Source organism: Coenobita brevimanus, chromosome 24 (assembly GCF_032717465.1).
Source record: "Coenobita brevimanus isolate Jiangsu-jjx chromosome 24, ASM3271746v2, whole genome shotgun sequence".
NCBI lineage: Eukaryota > Metazoa > Arthropoda > Malacostraca > Decapoda > Coenobitidae > Coenobita > Coenobita brevimanus.
In genome coordinates this window covers 12,074,742-12,094,962 of record NC_136977.1, presented here as the reverse complement: position 1 = coordinate 12,094,962, position 20,221 = coordinate 12,074,742, and the positions used below count along the sequence as shown (strand labels likewise).

General features: G+C 40.2%; 1 protein-coding gene across 1 annotated transcript in view; it reads right to left on the bottom strand.

Moving 5' to 3' along the window:
* Positions 1–20,221, bottom strand: part of LOC145393552 (furin-like protease 2) — a 758,736-nt gene that overhangs the window by 8,219 nt on the left and 730,296 nt on the right. Inside the window, exons 24-28 of the mRNA XM_080267702.1 lie at positions 18,458–18,604; positions 11,875–12,154; positions 10,863–11,062; positions 10,353–10,637; positions 9,374–9,546 (exon numbers count right to left, since the gene is read on the bottom strand). Coding sequence (XP_080123828.1) covers positions 9,374–9,546; positions 10,353–10,637; positions 10,863–11,062; positions 11,875–12,154; positions 18,458–18,604 — 1,085 coding nt within the window. The remainder of the gene's footprint in view (positions 1–9,373; positions 9,547–10,352; positions 10,638–10,862; positions 11,063–11,874; positions 12,155–18,457; positions 18,605–20,221) is intronic.

Here is a 20,221-nt window from a genome sequence, read left to right as displayed (position 1 = left end):
TGAAACTCTCCGCAGCTTCCTCATCAACAATTTTTTTTTTCACCACACACATCGAGTTTGTGTATGCCATGCCTAACCTTAAAACGATGCAGCCACCCCTGTGAGAAATTACATGGCTCAGTAATCTTCATCTTTTCATGAAAGTCTTGAGCTTTTTCAATCAAAATAGGTCCAAGTATAGGGCAGCCTTCTGATCGTTTCATAACAAACCATTCGTACAGCAATTTATCTAAATCCTTGAACTTTCCCTGCTTCATCCTACACCTACTTTCCATTGTTTTAGATACATCTGAGTTAGTCACATAAGATAAGAGTTCATTTTTCTTCCTCTTTTCCTCCACTGCTCTCTTAACCTCTTCATCCCACCATGCCATTACCACATGAAAAAAAAAGTATAACATGGTCGGAAGAAGCTGCCCATTTTTTACAGCACCTGACTACATGCTGACGATGGACATAATGCGGCAGGAGGCCCTAATTAATATTTCAAAGGCATACTGTGTGGCCAATGATAGAGAGAACGCGGTGTGAGGCATAAAGTTATGGTTGGAAAACACACAACGTGGCAAGTTATAGACAAAGCGTGGATTGCATCAGCTAAAATTGAGACATTAAACATCATATGTAGGAAGGTAAGGTGGTGGGAGGTGCGATTTAGGGCAACTGACAGCACACAGGCAGTGAGTTATGCAAGGGGTGGGGGTGGGCAGGAGGGACAGGGAGGGAGGCCAGCAAGGGTGGGAAAGGGTGACTGGAAGGAAAAGGAGACAAGTGGGGGTGAGGGAGGGTGGGGGGAAGAGGTGGGAGACAAGAACTACAACGCCCCCACCCCATCTCACTCACTCATTCATTCTCTTATTCACTCATTCTCTCACTCATTTTCTCACTCACTCACTTCACTCACTCACTCACTCACTCTCTCTCTCTCTCTCTCACACACACACACACACACACACACACATATCCCCTCCATTCCCCCTCTTTTCCCCCCATCTCTAATTCCCTCCCATCTCCCCCAAGCATGCCCACAACCTCTTCCATTCAAGGTGAGGGATCCTCCAGTGTTTTAATGTAATGAAGTCTTTATTAGGTACGTAAATGTCCAGGAAAAAAAAAAAAAAAAAAAAAAAAAAAAAAAAAAAAAAGGAAAATTGCCGTGAAAAGTGAATTTGGGGCATGCTTAACCCGCCCCGTCCCGTCGACGTATGGGTACGTTGCAACATTTTGCATTTGCCAGTCCCGGCGACGTACTGGTACGTCGTGCAATTGCAAGGTCCCTAATTTGCACAATTTTCAATTTTCGCGCGTGATTTTTCGTACGTATACACGGGACACCTTCCTCTATTCCTCTACAAGATGCCAAGCAGGGACAATGCCTTACACCGCATAACCTCCCCCCCTCACGCCATTGTCTCGGCAATTTACCTGTTACCAGTGACCTGGCCAGTAAAGATATTCAGGGCCAGAGTGATTCCCCAATTGATGACAATGTGGAGGACAAAGTTTACATAGCATTAGAAGAAGAAACAGTCAGAAATAATGATTAGGTAATGTGGCAAAAGAAGGTCAGGTATGGTGATTAGTTAGTGAGTGGAACAATGCTTATAATGCCTATATTACTGCTTGAAAACCAATATACTCTCATACTACATATAAATTCGTACCAAGTAAATAAATAAATACCGTTTATGAGTTGTGTGAAATAGTTACCCTCCCATAGAACTCGTTTTCTTTGGTGCCAGCCTGTTAGAAAACCCAGTCAGGTAAGGAGGTACTCCTACCTAGATCGAGTATTTTAAACCTCAGGTGAGCGATTTCTCAATGAATTTTCGATGTTTCTCACCCAAAGTGGAGGTTTTAGCCAAAAAAAAATTTTTTCGAAAATACCTCGGGATTGGGGGATGTCGGAGGTGCGGAAAACCTCGGGACGTGACGGGTTAAGTACCATGAAACTCTTTAACATGTAAACATATGCCCACATAATGTGAAAATCTCATATAGCTGGAGCTTCCAGGGATCAAATTCACACGTTATGCAAGCAGTGACTGTAAATGAAATTACGTCACCCTACACACAAGCAATGTGCACTGTAGGATGCATTTCTCTCCATCTGCCACTTTCCCATCTTTGACATGATTCCATTCTATCTGACACCTTCAATCAATCAATCAATCAATCATTTCCTGTGGCACCCCACGGGATGCACAGGGCCTCGATGAACTTTCTCCACCAATATTTGTCTCTCGCCATCTCCTTCAGGTCCCACCAACACTCCTCTCCTGCTTCTCTTTTCATTGTCCTCAACCAAGTTTCCCTCGGCCTACTTCTACCTCTTCTTCCTCTAGCAGTCCACTCTGGCACATCCTGTATTAAACTGCCTTCTTTTTTGTATATGTGCCCCAGCCACTTCCAGCGAGACAGTCTCACATATTCATTAATTAGTTCCACTCTCGTAATATCCCTTACTCTTTCATTTGTAACTCTGTCTTGCCACTTTACCCCAAGAATCCTTCTCAGTATTTTATTCTCAAATCCTAATACTTTCTGATCTTTTGCAATTGTACTGTACCATGACTCATGCCCATAAATTAAAATTGGTCTAACCATGGACTTATAAATTTTCACTTTCGTATGTACCAAAAGCCTATTATTATTCCAAACAGATTTCAACATTCCAACAGCTTGCCAAGTCTGTCTAATCCTCTCCTCAGTTTCATTGTTTAATGATCCATTAGATGATACAATCGTTCCCAGATGTTTAAAGTTTTCTTCATTCTTCACCACATTATTCCCAATTACACAATCGATTTGGTTCTCCACGCCAACTAATTTATATATAAACACCCAACTCTCCTAGATATCTTCATAAAAATGCTGTGTTGTTTACTACCATGTCTAATAAATCACTATTTCAACTGTTCTCTAGCCTCCTAACATATTTAGTGCCCTATCCCATCAACTGTTGTTGTTGAGTAACCCCACTGTGTCTAGCTGAGCAGATGCTTCAAGCACAGGCAGAAAACTGCCCCTGCAGGGCCATCCCATGCAATGAACCCATGTTCCCTTGTGGAAGACAGTGCCTTGCCACAGCAAGGTATGGGGAAGAGTATGGAAGCTTGGTTCCTGGATGAATGCTGCATTTATGTCTCTCCACCACATTAACAGGGGCATCACAGCAGGCTCATCACCCCATTATTTGGTTAAATGATTATCACCCAGCATTATAAATGGTTTCCTGGGTTGCAGGAAGCCTCACAAGTGGAAGAAAGAGTAATAAAAAGTGACAGGAGGAATGGAAAGGGAGGAGGGCAGACATAGAAAAAGAATAAAATGGGGGAAGGAAGAAGTATGCAACACTAGTTCAGGGATGACTGGGTGGCAGCCAACTGGGCAACAAAATAAAATAAATTTTTAAAAATTCAAATAAATAATTTATTCCTAAAACACTGGGGTAAAAGAATTATGAAACAGTATTAATTTAATTATGAGGAACACAACTGGGTGACAACCAACCTTGTTCTGCAGATGGAACAAAATTATATCTCATGCCTTTTTGGAGGGAGGCAATGGCTGAATCAGTAGAAAGGCACCCTGCAGTCCTAATGGACCCAGGATCGAATCCCGGCTGGTACTGGGAACAGTTTAAGGATTTATATTTCATAAAAAAGTAGACTTTGCTGATCTACCAGAAGACACCACCAACATGTCATAAAAATACCCCTATTAAAACCAGTACACCAGTCCCGTATGAGACAGCCCTGGTATGTTTTCAATATGGATGGTGGGTGTTAACACCAAAGTGGTGACATGTGGAGGTGTGCAGGAGGACTACTAGGCCTTGGGATAGGCCCTGAAGCCTTTGTCCAGAGTATTAAAAAAAAAAAAAAAGAAAAAAAAATCTGACCACTGTCTTTGAATTCCTGATATTGTGCAACCATGTTCCTTATTCATACATTTCTTGCTACAATCTTCTTGGATCAGTTCTGCCTTATGTTGTGCTGGCTAGTGATCACTTGAAGTACAGCAGCCTCCGTGTCATGCTGTTCCTTCCATATTTCATCCAACAATGAAAACACTGACACTCTCATTTTGTTAACTATTTTGTTAAATTTGTTGTGCCAACCTTCTGCTGCATTATTAGTTCTAGCTTCATCTGTCATTGTTCTTTCATAGAAATTCCACATCTCACCTGGATACCATAGTGGATGTGCTCATCTTCTACCACGTGCAGGCTGTCCACATATAAGTCCGCGTATATGTTTTATCTAGATAATCCAGAACATTCCCAAATCGTCTGACTTCATTGTTTTTGTTGGTTTCATCACCCAGTCGATTCAGCAAAAGTTCGAAAGATTCCACAACATCAACGTGAGGAATGAGCCAGTCTAATGGTGCTCAGCACACACTGCTTATTACTGCACTATCCTCTTGACTGTTTTGTATCTGAAGTCCAATCTCTTGGATTTTCAAGTAATATAACTGTGTGAAATGAAACAGGCACATGCATACTTGAGTGTGTGGAAACATATTTTGAGAAGCATTAAAAATGGACAGTTTGAAATCCACCATAAATGATGATGGTCGTCTTTCTATGTTTGGAATTAACAATTCTGCTGCTGTTTCTTGGAGCATTCGCAAAATGTCCAGGTGATAATTTTCTTTCTTACTTTGCATGAGGGCATATACAGGAGGAAATACTGTCCCTGCCACTCTTCCATGCACTGTCCAAAGCTGTACAACATTTCTGGGACTATTTTGAATGTTCCATCAATATACAGTACCACGTACTGAGGACAACAGGTAATGGAGATTGTCATCAGTAGCAAACACTGTATAATCATTCTGTTTTGAGTGTCATCATTTATGCTACTGTCGTGTAAAAGAAAATAACGGCCTGATACTGTACCTTCATAAGGTGGCACTATCTCTAAATCTGCGATGCTCTGAGGGTTACTTGGCGGCATTCAGGCCCTATTCTTGTATATCAGTCTACAAAGAGACTGACATTCAGGTAAGGCTGATATTGCGGAATCACTGTGGAGAAGTATCTAGGGAAGGGAAAGAGTGTATGCTGCCTTCATGGACTTGGAGAAAGCTTATGACAGAATAGATAGGCAAGGTATGTGGAATTGTATTAAGAATATATGGAGTGGAGGGGAAATTGCCGAGTGCTGTAAAGAGTATGTACGAAGGAGCTAGGGCTACGGTGTGAGTGGATGGTGAGCTGAGTGAGTTCTTTGATCTCAATGCAGGACTGAAACAGGGTTGTGTGATGTCTCCATGGCTGTTTGATATATATATGGATGGGGTTGTAAAGGAGGTGCAAGGTAGGGCAGTGGATGTGGGGGTGGCTCTAATGAATGAGGGTGAGATTTGGAAGATTCCGGTGTTGCTGTTTGCTGATGATACAGTATTGTTGAGTGAAGATGAATGGGAGTTGCAAGGTTTGGTGAATGAATCTGGGACAGTGTGTAGGAGGAAGCTGAAAGTTAATGTAAACAAAAGTAAAGTTATGGTGTTTGAGAGGAATGAAATCATGGAATGTACAGTGAGATGGTGAGGATATGGAGAATGTGAGTGCATTCAAGTACTTGGGTAGTGTGATGAGTAAGGATGGAACTTTGGGGGATGAAGTGCATGAAAGAGTACAGCAGGGAAGGAAGGTTGTTGGTTACCTAAAAGCAGTGATAAGAAATAGGGAGGTGAGTATGGAAGTTAAGAAGTAACTGCATGATAGTATTGTGATCCCTACCCTAACGTATGGAAGAGAGGTGTGGACCATGCAAGAGGGGAACAAGTCAAGAGTGAGAGCAATGGAAATGAGTTACTTGAGAGGAGCATGTGCAGTGAAATGGAGGGACAGGTTGAAGAATGAAGAAGTGAAGGAATGTTGTGAGGTGGATGTGGATGTGGTTGATAAGATTAGGAGAAATACACTGAGGTGGTTTGGGCATGTGGAGAGAATAGAGAATGAACGACTGACTAAGAGGGTGTATGGGGGTGAGGTGGAGGGAGGGAGAGGGAGGGGTAGACCGAGGATGAGGTGGAGGGATGGAGTTGAGAGGTATATGAGGGAGGGGGGAGTGAGTTGGGAGGAGGGTAGTCAAATGGTGGGTGACAGAGCGACTTGGAGGTGTTTTGTCTGCGGCCACCCTTTGCGGGATTAAGGCATGGGCTATAGATAGATAGATAGATAGAAATATCCATAAATGCCTCACAGATTAATGAAGCTGGATGTGTCACTGGCTATCCCACAGCTTTGCATTTCAAGTTAGTTTTAACCCTCTGCATTGCAGTTTCTTCACAATGTGGTGCATGCATATGTTCCTTGGTTATTAGCACTTCACTGCCTACCGACACAGCTCTGCCCCTGCATATTTTTCATTGATTACACTTCCAATAAGTTTTATCATCTCTTGTTCTGTCCCTTCTGTAAATAAATCCTATGTGGACAAGTTTAGCTTTGCTTCTCTCTGAGGTTATCAATTCAGCCCTGGTTGTAAGGTTGAAATACTGTTTTCAATTAGTTTATGTGGATACCATGGACACCGACCACTACCACCATACACGACTAGATTGATTGGTGGCAACTAATCCCCAGCGGCCCAGCCCGGTTGCCAAGTTGGTTGTAAACCCTTTGTCTTGTTGCCTAGTTGGTTGTCACCCAGTTGTCCTGTCACCCAGGTGGTAGTTGCCTAGTTATCCTGTCGCCCAATTGTCTGTTGCCGTATTACCACCAAACCGGCAGCACTACTTCAAGTGAGTGGATGATGGTCCCCACCACCACCTACCATCAACTGACACTAGTAATACTTCATTCCAAAACTTACCTTACATGTGCTTACATTACCAAGTCTGGGGGCATATGCTGATACAAATGCCAGGATGGTATTCATAATCAATACAATATTCTTCCATTCATGTGTCACAATTCCAACACTTTATCCATCCAGTGCTCAGGAAACACAGGTTCCATGAATTCTGGAATCCTTACTTCTTTCAGAAAACTCATGCCTGCTAGACATGTCTATTATATATCTTGCTGAGGTCCACTCCACTTAGTCTCTTTCATGCCACACACATCAATCCTCCATCTCAAAAGTGTCTCCAGCATTTTCCCTCCGTCTGCCCTTCAGTATCCTCACATTCAATTATAGCCTGTAGAGTTATCCCCTCAGTGATTTTGGTCTATCTGTTGATTTGGGGTTAGTTATGTTTTTGTTTATGCTGGTGCCATCTGGGCTCAGCCAGCCAGCCACATCCACCCACAAACCTGTGACCAAGACAGGAGGTTAAACCTTGGGAACATCCTCCATGCCAGCTACAAGGCCATCACACTACAAATTATACATTATTATGTACCCATTAATGGGTCAGGTTCTCCAGTCACTACTTAAAGTTCAGGGCTCTCTCTAGCAGGTGGTAGCAGCAACCTGGCAGTATCTGCTTGCCCTGTACCCTGTGGCCCAAGCCATGTGTCATCAGGCAGTATTTTATGTATGGGCACCACAGTGTGACCCTGTCATCAATGACACCAAACAATTATCAAGCAAAAGTTGGACTTTTTTACGGCCAGTGGCCCAGAATCTAAATTCTTTGTTTTAAATTTTACATAATTAACCCTATCAGGTTTCTGGGCCGGGCAGATTATGTCTGTGCCAGAGTCCGCCACTCACGCTGACCCACATCTTCGCGGCCTGATATTTTACGTAGATCACTCTGTGTAAATACACTTTTCATGATAGAATGTTGGTTTTGGTGTCAATATAAAGCTGAATAGTTGTACTGTATCCCAGTATGTTCAAAAATGGAGAACAAAGAAAATAAAATTTCAAAATGATGAGTTGAAGTTAGACGAAAAGCGAAAATTTTATACCTTGCCGTAGAAAAATATTCAGCAAAAAATAGAGTAAAGATATGTAAATTTGGTTTAAATCATGCAAAAATACAATAAATTACCTTTACAATGATATACAGATTATGGTAATTTTTGAATTTCATTGTGCAGTAATGCGACAGGAAAGAGATGCACAATTTTATATTAGTCTCAGCCGCATATTCGCTTCGCAATGTTTTTCTTTGATCAGTCAGAGTAAATACACTTTTTATGATAGGATGCTGGTTGTGGTGTTATTTTGAAGCTGAATAGTTGTACTTTATCGTAGTATGCTCATAAAAGGAAAACAAAGAAAATAAAAAGTCAAAGAGATGAGTTGAAGTTAGGCAAAAACCAAAAATTTTATACCTTGCTGTAGAAAAATATTCACCAAGAATAAAGTTATAAAGAAACAAAGCCATGAGTCAGACCAGCTGTGCACTACCGCCATACATAGAGCAACCATTCCGTGACATCATGCTCGAGCCTCTTTGTTATGATGCATAAATGCGATTTATGGTGAATATTTTACAAAAGTTTCTTAAAATGACGATTAACCGTCATCCAAACCTCTGAGGCTGGATTTAAAATGACGATCAAAAGAGTCATTTGAATCTCAAAGGGTTAAAATGAAGAAACTACCAATGACTAGCATCTTGTAAGTTACATAACCATATGGATGTATTTTAAAAATATTTTTATCATTATTCCTCTTTTCCCCATCCACAGTGGGTGTGTGTGGTAGGGTTCAGATAGCAAGGAAAAAGAAAAACATGATAAAGGGAGAGCTAATCAACAAAGGGTCCAATGAAAAAGGGCCACAGTTATTCACCCACCAGTCCAACTGCCAAAATCCTGACTCCACCTTGCAAGCATATACATTCACATAGAGTTGTTGTTGCTGTTGCTAATTAACCCATCTGTCTGACCATGCAGACCCATCAACTGCAAACAAGCAACTGCCCCTCCAGGACTCTCCCGCACAATGAACCAATGTCCCCTTGCAGCTGACAGTGCCTCACCACAGTAAGGTGCGGGGAATAATGCGGAGGTTTGGTTCCTGAAAGGATGTGGCATTTGTGTCTCTCCCCTCAGTTAACAAGGGCATCATAGTGGGCTCAATTTCACCAATCAGTGCTATAAATTATTTCCAGTGTCATAGGAAACCATTCGGCTTGTCACTCAGTGAAGAGCCACCTTAAGTGGAAAGAAGAGTAATAAAAGGTGACAGGAAGGAAGGGGGCAAGTAGGAAAAGAGAAGGGCAGACACAGAGATACACTGTCAAAAGGAAAGGAAGAAGTAGGCAGCACTACATTGTGAGTGCATGATGGTTGCCACCACCTACCACCAACATGCAGAGTATGCACTTCATAATACAACCTATTAGATAGCGTCAATTCAGTGATTGGTTATTATATGAGGTCTGACTAATGTGTTTTATCACCAATGCATATCCTTAAGAAATAACAATTTCCATCAGTAAGGTTAGTACTTACTTGGAGTACAGTAAAAACTGCACCAAATATTAAAAGATTGACAAAGCATATAACGGCAACAAGGGAGGTGACGGAGTAAATATAAGGCTGGTGGTGGGATGTGTGGCGTGGAGCTGCATCTAAGCTGAGTGCAATTCGTCGTTTATCTGCTGACACACTTCCATAACACTGACCTGGAAGGCATGCAATGAATCAGATCACTGTCAGTGAACAGAGAAGATGCCAAAACAGTACCAAATGACTGTAATATTACCACACAGTTGCCTTTTTAGAATGATTCATCTGGTCAACACCGATCACTGAATGAGCAAACATACTTAACCTTACACTTCTACAGTATACAGTGAATGGTGTTATTTAAAAAATCAGGACACAAGGAGTCCAAAACTTGGATACATCAGCTGCAGGACCCTGGCCTGTGCCCTGACAGCCTTTCATACTAATAATGAATCTACAGTCACCTCTTACATTTGAAATATCATTCCAATCGAATTCTTTATATCTAGACCAAAATTAAACATACACATTATATTGTAGCAACAAAAAGACCGGATGTACTAAGAAAGAAAGATAAGCCTGCAAAAGATGCTGTCATTTAATCCATATACTGTACAGAGATTTCAGTGACAGGCAGATAATGTTTAGTTAGAAAAGAGACAACAATTCACATATTGAAAGGGACAAAGAATAATAAAGGAAAGGTTGTGAATGCTACAAAAAATTTTTGTAAATGAATCTGGTAGGAGTTTAATAGGTCATCTTCATGCACTGTCATTAAAGAGATTAAAAATGGATACTCTTTTTTTGTTACTCTGTCAGGTACATAAAAGTACTGAGATGTGCCATGAAGCTATTACTTCTATTTGGCTATGTACAGTGCAATGTTGACAACCTTCTCCTCATCATATATGTTATGAACAAAACCCTAAATTTATTATGCCAGTGAACAATCAATATGTAAGGTATAAGTGGGTCATACCAGTAGCAGGGTCACATGAGCAGCAAGGAGTTGGGCTATCAGCTTCATCCACCCCTGGAGGGCAGCAAGTGCGGCAAGTGCCAGTTGTTGGGTGCAAAGATGCAGGGGTCTGGCAGGATGTGCAGCCACCCTCACCCCAGGCAGAGCATGTGAGGCAAGAGGGGCTGCAGGGTTGGCAGGCCCTTGCAGTCAGGTTGTAGTAACGACCAGACCTACATTCTATGCACATCCCGCCATCTAAGGTCAAGTAGTCTCGGCAGGATGTACAAGAATACAGCCCGGATCCTGTACATGGTAGTTACAGAGGTCAACATATCGTTTATGGAATACCCTTGGAAAATACAGTACAATACAATGATGTTATGAACTGTAATTAAATACAACACTGTACATATGCTACATTTACCATTATGCAATAAAATAATCCACACACTGAAATTTTAAAGGAAGTATTTGATACAGCCTTAACAACTAATAATTACTATAAATCTGCCTACCCTATGGACTGACCTTTGCAAGACAGACAGTTATGATAGCACGGAAGGCACTCTGAGCCCTCTGGATAGTGCGATGGTGGGCAGGAAGCATGGCAGGAAGAGTTGAGGAGGAATGAAGAATTGTGGCAAGAGGCACACTGGTCACTACGTGGTCCATAGCAAGTGTGGCAGCTTTCCTCACACACCTCACAAACCCCTCGGTCACTGTAGTATCTGCAGAATAAAGTATATCACCATTTTACTATTGTTAGCTCTAAGGCAGATACTTGACAGTTCTCATTATAGGCTGTCTTTTGGGTCCATCTGATTTTCCTAAGAAGTTTATCATAAAATACACCACTGTTACTTATAAAGCTAATCTGCCAGTCCTCCACTTTACCGTGGAGTGCCAGTGGTGTGGTGGTAACAAGCTTGCTTCACAAGAAGACCCACGTTTGATTACTGGGCTGATGAAACCGTTGGACATATTTCCTAAGCTCAATGTCCCTGTTCACTTAGCAGCATGTAGGTACTTGGATGTAAACCACTGGTGGGTCATATTCTGCAGGAAAAAACTGCAGACTCCTACACACACACACACACACACACACACACACACACACTCAAACCAACGATACCAATTACCATCTTTTCTCTACACACCCCTTCCTATCATGATCTAAGTACAGTATAGTGGAAAAGGTCTCCTGGCTGTAACCCTCTGAAACAAATAGGTTCTGTCCTACAATGGACAATAAAGGACTACACTTCTTCTTTGTCTGCCAACTTACAGTATGAGTAATAACTGCATGAAAAAACTTGCAATAATTTGGAGCATATCCCTGATTTCTGATGATCCTTGACAATAATAATATCCATACCATATAACTTCCTTCGAAGCAGCGAAGATTCTTCTACTTTTGAAGTGATTTTTCTTGTAAAAAAAAAATACATATACTTTCAGAGGATGTACAAAAGTACAAATAACAAACACAGGTAAAACTGGGAAAATATGAGAAAATATGCATTATGAAGGTTTCACTTACCCTGGTGGACAGGCTGCTACACACTGATTATTATGACGGTAAAAACGAGGAGCACACTGAGTGCATGAAGTGGGAGATGTGCAGGATAGGCAGGCAGGGGGGCAGCTGAGGCATCGACCACGATCTCCATAATGGCCTCGACCACAATCTTCCACACAACGAGACTCTTTCAAGTACCTGCCCTGAGCACAGTGCAGGCACTCAGACTCTCCTCCACCCACACACGACAGGCAGGATGCATGGCAGGCTTCACATCCACCATTGATTGCTACATACTCCTCTGTAAGGTTCATTATTCAGTGAGTAAAAATGTAGCAGTATGCTAGTCATTAAAGATGCCACTGTATATACTGAAAAGTGCAACTCTGGTAAGGTAGTAAGGTCATGCACTACAGTCAGTACTACAGGCATACCCCTGTATCCGATGGGTATGGATACCTATGACAGTTGTCGGATCTCAAATCATTTGGATTTTGAAGCAATTCTTAAGAAGTATGGTAGTGCAGATGTGTTCCAGCCCTCACAAACATGTAAAGTATGTAAACATGTAAAGATGGAATAAGTCAATCAGTTGGAGCATAAAGACACCACTCAGATGCTGCTTTTGTCAATGCCTGATCACTGATGCATGTGGTTGTATCTCTGCCTCTCATACATATTAGTTATCATGCATTATCTTCTTTTATTTAAATTCTTGCCACCAAACAATTATTTTCTGTGAAAGTTGGGCAGGAGTGGAGTGTTGGTGGGACCTGAATGAGATGGCAAGAGACAAATATTGGTGGAGAGAGTTCATCGAGGCCCTATGCAACCGTCGGGTGCCACTGGAAATGATTGATTGATTGACTGATTGATTGAAAGCTGAGCTAGGAAATTCAATTAAATTTTTATTCATATCAAAGTGGTCATTATCCACTAGGTTCATGTCCGACAGCACATCAATTTATTTTGTTGTAAAAGAATGAATGCACAGAATGCACACAGCTGGTACCTGCACAACTGTTCAATAGATGCCTTTATTACACTGGTTTTTCAATGTTATGTCATCCATAAAATGTAAGCTCCAGCAACGTGTGATATATGATGCTATGATTCATATGCTGTTTTGGGAGAGCTAGATCAGGGACTGTGTCAGCTGTGTCACTGCCTGCATCCTTTAGGACCTTTACTCATGTGAGACCGCTTCCCTGACCATGTGAACAGCTGATGTAATTCACACAATTAATGATGTGACTCATGTTACATTTTTAACTTTACTTAACCCTATAAGGCGTCTGGACTGGGGAGATTATGCCTGTGCTAGAGTCAATCGCTCTCGTGCTGACTCACAGCTTCGTGCCGACTCACATCTTTGTGCTGTGATATTTTTCTTTGACTGTTCTGTGTAAATACACTTTTCATGATAGAATGTTGGTTTTAAGGTCATATTAAAGCTGAATAGTTGTACTTTATCGTAGCAGTTTCAAAAAAGAAAAACAGAGAAACTAAAATGTCAAAATGATGAGTTGACGTTAGGTGATAACCAAAAATTTTATTCCTTGCTGTAGAAAAATATTCGGCAAAAAAAAAAAAAAACTAATATATATAAATCAATTTAAACCATGCAAAACCACAATAAATTACCCTTACAATGATTCATTGATTATGGTTATTTCTGCATTTTATTGCATGGTAAAACAAAAAGAAAGAGGAGCACAATTTTTTCATAATTCTTGGCCACATATTCACTTCGTGATTTTTTTTTTGATCGCTCAGTGTAAATATTTAAGATAGGATGCTGGTGGTGGAGTTATTTTGAAGCTGAACAATTGTACTTTATCGCAATATGTTCCAAAAAAGAAAACAAAGAAAATAAAACATCAAAATGACAAGTTGAAGTTAGGCAATATCCAAAAATTTTATACCTTCTGTAAAAAAAAAAAAAAAAAAAAAAACTACTAAAGATACATAAATCTGGTTTAAACCATGCAAAACTACAATAAATTACCTTTAAAATGATATATATAGTTTATGGTGATTTATGCATGTGACTGCGCAGTAGTGTGAACGAAAAAAGATGCAAAATTTTGTATGATTCTTGGCCGCATATTCAATTAGCAATCTTTTTTTTAATCGGTCTGTACAAATACAGTTTTCATGATAGAATGGTGGTTTTGGTGTCATTTTAAAGCTGAATAGTTGTACTGTATTTTATCATAGTATGTTCAAAAAAAGAAAACAGACAAAATAAAAAGTCAAAATGACAAGTTGAAGTTAAGCAAAAAACAAAAATTTTATTCCTTGCTGTAGAAAACTGTTTGCCAAGAATAAAGCAATAAAGAGACAAAGCCATGAGTCTGACCAGCTGTGTAGTACTCACCATGCATAGAGCAACCATTCTGTGACGTAATGCTCTAGTCTCTTTGTTATGATGCGTAAACACGATTTATGGTGAATATTTTACAAAAGTATCTTAAAATGATGCATAAATGCGTCATCGGAATCACAGAGGTTGGATTTGAAATGACGCCAAAATGCATCATTGGAATCTCAAAGGGTTAATATTTTAATGGCAAAATATTGATTAAAATATGAACACCAAATGAGTGTAACTTGAATCAGTTCCTAACTTTTATAATGTTGCTGCACAGGGCTTTTTCTGTATTAACAATGTATACTGTACACACTGATACTACCCAACAAAAGCATTTACAAACACAACAAAAATACAGTACAGTATACCCTCACTTTAACATACCTTGCTAGACTGGATTTAACAATGTCTTTAACAAAGACTTTGAGGTTCCCTGACAAACCATCTTACATACCGGATAACATCCTGTAAATGGGAGAAACCACCCAGATCTTCCAGACAACTCTTGAGCCCAGTGGACACTTTTTTGCCTTTACTGAACAGTATCCATTACATGGGGCATATGACGCAGGCCTACTGGATCGCTTCCCGTATGCTGGGTGATTTAGAATGCAGTTACCAACGCTGGTGGCATTTTTTTTTACCCTCCACCTGACAAAGTCAGAGGAGAGTGTTGTTATCACTTGGATCAACAGGTGTCCTTGCATAGAGTTGGGTGGCCAGATGGCAGAGAACCTGGCTGGCTGGCCGGACTTAGATATTTCGTTTCCGGGTCAGATTTCAGAAAGTATTCACTACAGAGTCATGAAATTTCACATAGTTATGTGTTTTATAGTGAACTGGTGCCTTTTGGTAGGTAGAATGCTGTGTCCTAAGTAGTTTTTTTGAAAATAATGAGAAAAAAAAAAAAAAAAAAAAAAAAAATCCAGATTTCAATGCAACCTGTGCAAGGAATCTTAGAAATTTCATTTCCAGGCCAGAACTCGGAAAGTAAAGTATTCGCTTTGGTCATGAACCTTCACATAGTCATGTGTCTTACGATGAACTCGTGCCTTTTGATAGGTAGAATTCCATGTCTTAAGTAGTTTTTTCTTTTTTAATAATGTAAAAAAAAAAAAAAAAAAAAAAAAAAAATTTCATTCTTTCCTCATCCTTCTGCCTACGGGTGACTTTACACTCCCTCTTTTTGTCTTTCTTTCCTTCATTCTTTCCTCTTCCTTCTGCCTATCGGTGACTCTACACTGAGTGACAAGCCTAATGGTTTCCTGTACAACAGGAAACCATTTACTATGGTGGGTGGTAACCATATAACCAAATTATGGAACCTGGTGGTTTAGCGGGTAATTACAGCGCTCCAATCAGATTGAGCCCATAAAGGTTTATATCCAAAGGGTGGTTGGGGTTTATTGCTCACGTAATGCCACTCAGGGATGAGTGAGGCTCGTCACTCTCATCTTAAATGTCAGGGCCAAATTGTCTAGCCCCGGGCTCCTACGCTCCTCATGAGACAACATAGGATTGGATGATGGATGATGGATAAAGTATGTTTTTATTTTTTCAGTGATGTGCATAGCTTATGTGTCATTTTGAGATGATGACTTGAGTATCTGCGGAATTTGCCTTTCGCGGGGGTCTCTGGAACCTAACCCCAGCGGATAACAAGGGTCTTCTGTATGTGCTTGGTTAGGTGGAAGGTTGCAGCAGCGTAGCACTGCCTATTTTTTTTTTTTTTTCCCCACCATCACCCACTCAGGCTAGTCATGAAGAAGTGAAATCCCACTTCAGGGGGTTGTATGTGCTTGGTCAGAGGGTGGGTTACAACAAAGTAGTGCTGCCTATGTTTCCCCCACTCATCCACTTAGGTTAGTCATGAAGAAGTGAAATCCCACTTCTGAGGGAGACTATCAGACTCACCAGATTATCAGCTTTATCAGATCTGGCTTCCACCCATCTGAGCCAGTACAGAGAGGGTCTACTGTATTCATAAATGTCTATCTATCTATAGCTTGACACCATAATCCCGTAAGTGGTGGCCATTTGTCTTTGAGCTAGTGGTTTTACAGGGAGGGGCACTAACCCCCTCTGCCAACCCACTTAACACATAAGGAACATGTATGGGTTGGTTATATGGTTACCACCCAATGTTGTGAATGGTTTCCTGGCTTACAGGAAACCATTAGGCTTGTCACTCAATGTAAAGCCACCTGAAAAAGAAAGAAGAGCAATAAAGTGACAGAAAAGATGGTAGAAATACGAAGAGTGGAGGGCAGACACAGGAAAAAGAATGACAAAGGTGAAGATGTAGGCAGCACTACATCAAGTAAGTGCATGATGGTTGCCACCACCTACCACAAATACATAAATGTACAACTGATACATGTAGTGCTAGTACAGTATACTGTAGTCCTCTCTCATCGTTTGGGCCGCAGATGTGACTGTTCCAGGGTATGCCTGAAGTGGCAAGAACCAGAAGCATGTGCTGTCTTCTGGCAAATACCTGTACTGAAAGCTCAGACCGCCAAACCATGCACATTTCAAACTGCCAACAGTCAGACCATTTGAAGAGCAAAGCACAGCTCACTGGTTTTCTGGGATATGTCCCCTATTCTTTATCAGCAAAAGTGGAATCATCACTTTGTGATTTGTCTGTTATTGGTGTATGCCTGTTGTTCCTTCATACATTGTACAGATTGAATCTTACAATAATGAGTGTGCCCACTGCACTGCTGGAGACATTACTGACAGTTTCATGTTGTGATACAGTAATGTGTTAAGGGATGAGAGAAGGATGGAAGATACAGGGGTTATGAGTATACAAGAGTTGTGTTGGATACAGGCAACAAATGAGGACTAGGGTTCAAGGATCATGTGTTAGAACCATATGATGGAAGGAGGACTGGGTTGAGATGAACAAGAGTTGTGTAGTTAATTCATGAAGGATGTGAGAAATGCTTATCATGAAATAATCTCTGATGAAATCATTTAATGCAACAAGTGAATAAGTAGGTAAGGAAATGTCTGATTTTGAAGTTGGTGTATGGAACTGTTCTTCTTGGTTGTTGCACAGCTAACCAGGGGTAGGCTCCAGTGGTTAATTCCTTTAAGCTTGCTACTATCAAGCACTTTTATTCAGCTGCAGGTGAGATCTCTCGTATTGAAGAGCTTAATAAAGTCTATACCTTACTCCTCCAGTTAAAAGATCTCCGCTCAAAGGAATAAAATAATTCAGAAACTGCAAGAATAAAACAATTAATAAGTAGTCTGACTGAAAAGGTTAATCTGGTAATACTATACTGTAATTTTCATCTCATACTCTGTTCAGGTATCACATTCATACAGATGGTGATTGGTGCCTCCAAGTGGAGGGGAGGGGGGGAGGAATAACAAGATGAAGTACAGTATACCAACCAGAATATTTCAGCACCACTCAAGTGTTAAATGCACACCAGTCAGTAAAACCTACACTATGGATTTTTACCTTAACCTGGCCTAGGTGTTTGGCTTTTTTTTTTTTTTTTTTTTTTTTTTTTTTTTAAAGCTCAGTGGCAGAAAATGACAATGCTACAGCTCTACACCCACTTCATAGTGCTTCATCATGACCGGCATCATATTCTTGTATTAATTTATTGTAGCAAAAAAGAGAAATGGAAATTTCAGGCAAAGTTACACTGACAAGAGTATAGTAGGGTCTGCAAAATAATGCAAAAATAAATAGTGCACAAAGCAGAGATATTAAATTGAGTCAATTCTGCATAACTATGCTGAGCAATTTTTTACTTCAGTTCTAGACAGGACTCTGAGGGTGTAACAAAACTATACTGGTTACCTGCTAAACAATACAGCTACTGTAACAGTAGTTGTAACCACACATTCATTAAACAATTTAGCATTAAAGCTACAGCAACACTACTGTAGCTACAAATACCACCTCCATTAACAGTAGCATATAAACAATATATAAGTAGCCTCTTAATATTTTACTACACAAGTTCTATATGATGTGAAAGTATTTATCTTTTATAATCCAGAAAATTTCACTGAATATACTACTTCTGCATGAATTAAATAAATTATGCTGCTAAAACAAAACATTCCCACAGAACTGTATTATTAAAGATAACAGGCAACACTGGAATGCTATAAGCCTACCTCCTTTATCAAATGAGAAAGCAATACTTGAATAATGAATCTGAATGTACAATACTGTACAAATAAAGTGAGAGTACTAACTTATATTGCAGTGATTGGACTGTGCCACACATCGTCCGCCCTTCACCCTCCAGCCAACTATGCATGAACTGCATATCTGCCCATTGCATGATGCACATCCAGCTGGGCATGCTACACAAACACGCCCATTTGTGCTTCCATAAGTTCCTGGAAAAAAATTACCATTCACACATTCAGACATGTCATATACAGTACTCATTACAATACAGCATGCTAACCACAGACTGTGTTGTTATCAATTTCATTATCATCTTCATCATGATGTCCTAATCCTCTCTGGGCAGCCCCCAACAAGGTATGGCCATGACAGAAAGGCTTTCCTTATATTTTAATATTCTTCCTTTATACTCACAGCTACTAATTTCCTCCCTTCTTCTGTAATAATGTTTTACTTTTCTCTCCCATACTGTACAACAGGAGTCTTTCCTCTTTTGACAAATCCTGTCACCTCACTTTCAGAAGTATTTTGGGGTACCTCTATTTCCATGTATTCTCTGAGCGCGACTTAGTTGCCTTACGATCTTTTATTATCCACTAAAGCAAAATGAAAATCACTCCACTGGCTCTCTCTTACATATATCTCATATCTCATATACAGAGTCCCATTTCCTGCCATCTGATACTCATTGTGCAGTGTTCTGAGGTGCAGTTGCTGTAGGTTAGTTCAAATAAAAAGTTTCAAGGACAGGCCTGATAAACACCTATTGAAAAAGGCTGGGTATAAAAGATCCAGTCAAGCACCATAACCAGGTATCAACTCCACAATGTTTGCTTGGAAACTGTCTGGAAAAAGAAGCAAGACATATACATAATATGGCAAACAATTTAAGAGACTCAGCAAGGACTCTGATTCCAGAATAAAAGTGATAACTGTGAATAGCTGCTCAGGTTGTGGCCAAACATCATTCTTATTGGAATTATCACCCTGGGTCAATGATAGCCAATCACCTACTAGCTATCTAGCATCATATATAAATTTTGCATAAGGGAAACAGTACTAAGCATATCCTTCATTTTTTTTGTTTTTGTACCATTTATCAATACTTTAGTGTGAAAATTACAACAGTTCTGTAAAGATAAACTTGACATGTGATAACGATTTAAAAAAGATGTTTGTTGTTATGTATACGATCGGTCAGAATATAACTGATAAACCAACTTCTGTATCTGATGCCCAACTGGCTTTTGATTTTGTTCCATTCTTTGTAACTAAGATATCTCGCACACTGAAATGAATCAGACAATGCCTCATTCAGTAAGGAATTCTCAGCTGAACTCCAATCACCGTGCACAAGAAGCCATGTGCTTTTGTCATTTCATCCACTGGAGGCAGAGTTAAAAGTTATAGAGATCTTAATAAAACATATCGCCCACTTGATTCACTGAATGCATCATAGTTTCAAGATGTGTACAAACATGCAGCAAACTTTATGTAAGACAATAAACAGCTGATTCATAGAAGGCAACTCTGTGCAATCTGAGAAACTTGACTTGCTCCAGCCCCTACATAAGAAGCCACGTCTTCAACTTGTCATTCTTGTCTACGATTATTCACCAGGCTATACTTGATCAACTCATACCATTAATGGAACAAAACAGAGTTATTCCTTCTGTACTGTATAGTCAGCATATGGGATATACCATCTTAACTGAAACTTCACTTAGGAAGATTCATGATCACTTGGTTCCAAACACATGCTGTGAGATATCCTCCCTCGTGGTTCTGTTGGATCTATCTGTGGCTTCTAACACAGTAGATCATTA